We start from the raw sequence: 6,000 nt of genomic DNA, 5'->3' as shown, positions 1-6,000 counted from the left end.
ACATTGGCCAACTCCCTCAGTACCCTTAGACACATTAAATCTGGACCCATGTGTGTTTAGCTTTTCTAAATAGTTCCTAACTTGTTTTTTCCCTACCTAGAGCTGCCCATCTCCTTCCCATAATGCATTGCCTAGCGCATTAATCTGGGACCTGACCTTGTCCGTGAAGACAGAGGCAAAGAAAGCATTCAGTATGTCAGTTTTTCCCACCTCATCTGTCACTAAGTTACCTCCCTCATTCAGGAAGTGCCCTTCACTCTCTTATTGCTAACATGCTTTTCTTGTTACTCTTCACATCCTGTACTAGCTGTAAGTCCAATTGCTCTTTCACCTTCCTGATAACTCCCCTGTATTCTTGAGCAGTATATTTATACTCCTCCCTAGTCATCTGTCCAAGTTTCCACTTCTTATAAGCTTCCTTTTTTTGTTTAAGCTCACCAAGGATTTTCCTGGTAAACCAATCTGGTCGCCTATCATATTTGCTTTTCTTACTGTGCATCAGGATGATGTTTTCCTGTACCTTAAATAAGGCTTCTTTGAAATACTGCCAGCTCTCCTTGACTCCTTTCCCTTTCATGTTAGCATCCCAGGGAATCCTGCCCATCAGATCTCTGAGAGAGTCAAAGTCTGCTTTTCTGAAGTGCAGGATGTGTATTTTGCTCTTCTCCTTTCTTCCTTTGGTCAGGCTCCTGAAATCTACCTTCTCCTGATCACTGCTTCCCAGGTTGTCACCCACCTCTACAGCCCCTATTAGTTCCTCCCCGTCTGTGAGCAACGGGTCTAGTTGGGCATGGCCCCTGGTCATTTCCTTTAGCACTTTATTCCCAACGTTCTCCAAAAACTTCCTGGATTGTCTGTGTACTGCTGTATTGGTCTCCCAACAGATGTCAGGGTGGTTAAAGTCCCCCACGAGAACCAGGGCCTGCGATCTGGAAGCTTCTCTTAGTTGTCTGAAGAAACCCTCATCTACCTCATCCACCTGATCCAGTGGTCTGTAGAAGACACCAACCACAACATCCCCCCTGTTGCTTCCACCTCTAAACTTAACCCATAGGCTCTCAACAGGCTTTTCCCAGTGCCCTGTCTTCCAACATTGGCCAACATCAGATGTTCCTGAGGGGATGAACAGACCAGGTACCTATTCACTGAGTCACCCCATGTCACTCTTTCCCTTCCTCTTATGCCATATTGGTACTGGGTTACAGCATGTGACTGACAATGGTCATGTGATCTCTTGACTACATTTTACAATGAACCAACTGGGTGCAGTGATTTCCTTTACAATTCATCACCCTCCATGTCACACTGTTCAAGCAGCAATATAACGAAAGGGAACCTGCTGTTTGTTGGGCTGTTATATGACCTGTCCTTCCCCAGCAGTCAGCTTCCCATCTGCAGCCAGCCCCCTCCTCTCTACGTTATTATACTGCTAGTAGGTGATAATGGTTTTAGAGGTCAGATGGTTTAATGAGGTTTAGAGGACAAACTATTCTGTACCGCACAAAATCTTGCATCTCATAATCATGAGTCCTTTGTAGCTCAGGGAAAGATGCTCAGTCAGTGAGGGCAGGACTTTCTCCACATCTGATCTGTCCTGGGATCTGTGTCTCCCCGCCCCAGTCCCAGAATGCCCAGGACAAAGAGTCTAGGCATGTTCCATGAGACAGAAATCTCCCTCCACCTTTCCTATCCTACAATACTCAGACCGGTCCCTCCATGCTTTGATATCAGGATGGCGGTCGGTTTCTAGTGGAGTGCCCGAAGGTTGAGTGATAGGTTCGGTTTTGTTCAATATCTTTATTAATGACCTGGATGAAGGGATGGATTGCACCCTCAGCATGTTTGCGGATGACACTGAGCTAGGGGAAAACGTAGGTACATTGGAGGGCAAGGATAGAGTCCAGAGTGACTTAGAGAAATTGGAGATTTGGACCACAAGCAATCTGATGAGGTTCAACAAGGACAAGTGCAGTGTTCTGCATTTGGGACCTAAGAATCCCAAGCATTGGTACAGGCTGGGGACTGGTTGGATAAGTAGCAGTTCTGCAGAAAAGGACCTGTGGATTACAGTGGATGAGAAGCCGGTTATAAATCAACAGGGTGCCCTTGTAGCAAAGAAGGCTAATGGCATATTAGGTTGCATTAGGATGAGCATTGCCAGCAGATCCAGAGATGTGATTATTCCCCTTCGTTTATCTCTAGTGAGGCCACATCTGGAGTATTGTGTCCACTTCTGGGCCCCCAAGTACAGAAAGGATGTAGGCACATTGGAGAGGGTCCAGCAGAAAGCAACCAAAATTATGAGGGGCCTGGAGCATATGACCTATGAGGGGAGGCAGAGGGAGTTGGGTTTATTTAGTCTGCAGAAAAGAGGAGTGAGGGGAGATTTGATAGCAGCCTTCAACTTCCTGAAGAGGCTGGAGAGAGGCTGTTCACAGTAGTGACGGATGCAGAACAAGGAGCAATGGTCTCAAGTTGCAGTGGGAGAGCTCCAGGTTGGATATTAGATAAAGTGTTTCCCTAGGTGGGTGGGGAAGTGCTGGGCTGGGTTCACCAGGGAGGGGGTGGAGTCTCCATCCCTAGAGGTGTTTAAGTCCCGGCTTGACAAAGCCCTGGCTGGGAGGATTGGGGTCAGTTCCTGCTTTGGGCAGGGGACTGGACTCCAGCTGTGGGATTCTGTGAATCTATGGTTATTATTAACTCTTTTTATTTTGACAGGGAGAAAAGTCAGACTTTATGAGCATGAAGGTTGCTGCCAAACGCCTTCTGTTTGCATGTTATATCTCTGTACCAATATCCATGGGGCTGTCAGTATTGGAGGAGACAGGGGTGCCTGGCCTCTGACAAGTGCATGGATAGGCAGGGAATGCTACTTGGAAGACACTTAGGTATGGCTACACTAGCCACCCTAGTTCGAACTAGGGTGGCTAATGTAGTCATTCGAACTTGCAAATGAAGCCCAAGATTTAAGTATTCCAGGCTTTATTTACATGTTCCCGTGCGCCGCCATTTTAAAATGCCCGGTAGCTTGAACTACCTGCCCATGACTACACACGGCATGGGCTAGGTAGTTCGAATTAGCACTCTTAATTCGAACTACCGTTACTCCTCCTGCAGATAGTTCGAGCTACCAGGCATTTAAAAATGGCAGTGCCCGGGAACGTGCAAACGAATCCCGGGATATTTAAATCCCGGGCTTCATTTGCAAGTTTGAATGACTACATTAGCCACCCTAGTTTGAACTAGGGTGGCTAGTGGAGCCATACTCCTAACCCTTCACAGAGTTTCATTTCTTTCCCTACAAATCAGTGAAGTGGAGAATGGCACTAAACCACAGGGCTGATATGAAAAAGAAAAGCTGAGAAAGTCGGAGAACTGCAGGCAGAAACCAAGAAATCAAAAAGGAGACAACAGGAAGTAAAGTCTCTTTGGGGTAACTCTCCTTTCAATGGGTCCAATAGGCCTGATGTAAGAGTTCTTCTCTATTTTACTGCTTGCCAACGTTTGTCCTTTTACACTCCCTGCCTGTGTCTGAAATCAACCAGGTTCATACCAGCTTTTCTTAGGGCCTGATGGACCTCCTTGTTTCTCAGGCAGTAGATAAGAGGGTTGATCAAAGGTATCAGGACTGTGCTCATGACAGAAAATATTTTGTACAGGATCGTGGGGAGCTGGAACTGTGAAAGCGCGTAGATTGTAAATCCACTCACATAGTAAACTGCAACCACAATGAGGTGAGAGGAGCAGGTGGAAAAGGCCTTTTGCTTTCCGGTGCTGGAAGGGATTCTCAGGATGGTGATGATAATACAAATGTAGGTCACAAGAGTAAACAGAAAGATCCCAAAAGTTATGATAACAGACATAATAAATATCAGTAGTATCAGAGTCCGTGTTGTGCCACAGAACCTACCATCGGACGCAAAATCACAAAAGAAATGATCAAATTCCTTGGGGCCGCAGTATGTGAATTGGAGAATGAAAGTTTGTAGCATGACTGTGTAGGAAATGCTGAATATCCAGCACCCTGCCACCATGTGTCCACACACCCTGCCGTTCATCAGAGCAGGGTAGCGGAGGGGGTGGCAGATCGCTAGATACCGATCACAGCACATGGTCGAGAGCAGCAAAGTTTCTGCAGTGGAGAGGATTCCGTAGAAATCGAATTGCACAAAGCAGTTGTGAAGAGAAATGGTTCTGTCCCCAGTCGCGAGGCTGCCAATCAGCCTGGGCAGGGTGGTGGAGACGTAGCAGATCTCCACAGCGGACAAGTTGGCCACGAAGTAGTACATGGGGGTGTGAAGGTGCCGATCAGCCACCACCAGCACAATGATGAGGAGGTTCCCAGCCACAGCCGCAATGTAGATCACTAGAAACAGCAGGAAGAGGAGGGGCTGCAGTTCAGGGTCGTTCCCAAACCCGACAAGGATCAGTTCCACGATGGGTGTTTGGTTTCTTCCTTCCATGATACGTGTCTAGAAACAGAAAAGTATCAGATACGCATGGAGACTTCAACACTCAGGGGTGTGAAGTATCCTCACCATGTCATTTCAGGCAATGTCAAGCACAGAAAACAAGTCAATAGAAGGTTTTGTCCACTGTGCAGCTGAGAGGTGTCACTCCCAGCTGAGTAACATGCGCCAGCTTTGATCAAGTAGCAGCATCGAATGAGCAATGAGAACAGGGCAGCATAGCCAATGGCTGGCGATACGCACCTGTTTCCATACGTGGGAGCTCAGATGGCTTCAGACAGTTAGTCTGTGCTGCCAAGCTCAATCAAGGATAGTGCATGTAGCTCTTGGAGGTGGGGGAGGTGAGAGGGAATTGCCTTTCTGAGGCTGAGTAGAGATAAACCCCATAAGAGAAAACCCAACCCCCCAAGCTTTGGTATCCGCTTTTGCAGGAGAGTCAAAGAAACAAATGCACTATTTGAAAGATGCAGCTAGAAACAGACAAGGACACAACACATGTTCCCTGAACACACCCCATGGATTGAACCTGATCTCAGAGCCTCCAGGGTAAATTGCATCAGCTTTATGAGTGTCTATAGAGGCAGAACTGAGAGCTGTTTTCTATGAGGAAAAAAACAATTCAATGCTCCCGTTTTGAAAGATTTCAAAGATTTTTGGCCAAAGCTCCCAAGTCAGTCTGATCTCTAGATCTGGAACGCCGAACACTGGCCACATGAAGAAAATTTGAATCTCCTCATATCATTGGCTCTAAGATTTAAAGGAACCTAAAGGATTTAGGCACCAACTGGTTTAGAATGTGAAAAACAGTGTGTTGGAATCACTCCACATGCTCTCTCATACTCACACACAAACACACACACACTCACCTTCCAACACGTACTTGTGGTGCTCTTGTAACTCCCAGAAAGACCCATACTTGCTTTGTAATTTGACTCTTCCAAAATGTTCTTATAACCTGTCTGTGCAATTCCTCATTTTGTTCCTATCTCATATGTCAGTTTAATTCTTTGAATAATGAGTTCTCCAATGCCTGACATGTCTTATTAACCCTATGGCAAAGTTTTAAAATATGCATAATGCTTGGGGGTGAGGGTTCCTCCCAGTTGTGCAGAGATGTACGTTACCTTGATAATACTGCACAGAATGAAATTCATTCTGCACTTGGATTTAGAAAAACTCAGAGACATCGGTGTGAGAGACAGGACTGTGCATGTGGGATGGGAAAGGCAGAGGCATGTTGCTGTCTTGTGAACACACCTGTGCTCTGTTGCTGGGCATGGGAGACATAGATCCTGCTTGCACTGTGCCGAGCTGCAGACAACACTCCACTGGTGCACTTCCCCCGACACCAGGCACAGCCCATCTGCAGTGCTCCCTGACTGGACACTGCGGAGGGAAGCTAGTCAAGATAACCAGTGGCAGCTCAGGGTTCCACTCCAGGGCTGCACATCCTGAGTCCACGACCCCGTCCTTCCCAGGTGAGCACCCTACCTCCTAGGCCATGGGGGGAAGCCGCCCCACCACCTTATCG

At 47.1% G+C, this 6,000-nt stretch overlaps 1 protein-coding gene across 1 annotated transcript; it reads right to left on the bottom strand.

The window, feature by feature from the left end:
- Window positions 1–3,512: 3,512 nt before the first annotated feature.
- Window positions 3,513–4,463, bottom strand: LOC102459096 (olfactory receptor 7A17-like). Its single transcript, XM_075912121.1, has 2 exons — window positions 3,911–4,463; window positions 3,513–3,718 (listed from the first exon to the last, which is right to left on the bottom strand). Exons 1-2 carry the CDS (start codon window positions 4,461–4,463, stop codon window positions 3,513–3,515), a joined length of 759 nt encoding a protein of 252 aa, XP_075768236.1.
- Between the last annotated feature and the right edge of the window lie 1,537 nt (window positions 4,464–6,000).

This window comes from Pelodiscus sinensis, chromosome 30 (assembly GCF_049634645.1).
Source record: "Pelodiscus sinensis isolate JC-2024 chromosome 30, ASM4963464v1, whole genome shotgun sequence".
NCBI lineage: Eukaryota > Metazoa > Chordata > Testudines > Trionychidae > Pelodiscus > Pelodiscus sinensis.
This window is presented reverse-complemented; position numbering and strand designations above follow the sequence as displayed.

What these genes read in the sequence shown, in the direction of transcription:
- LOC102459096 (XM_075912121.1), bottom strand. Translation starts at nt 4,463, where the DNA reads ATGGAAGGAAGAAACCAAACACCCATCGTGGAACTGATCCTTGTCGGG. An exon ending in TTGTGATTTTGCGTCCGATG is followed by an intron (nt 3,719 to 3,910) that starts GTAGGTTCTGTG and finishes TTGTGGTTGCAG; the next exon opens with TTTACTATGTGAGTGGATTT.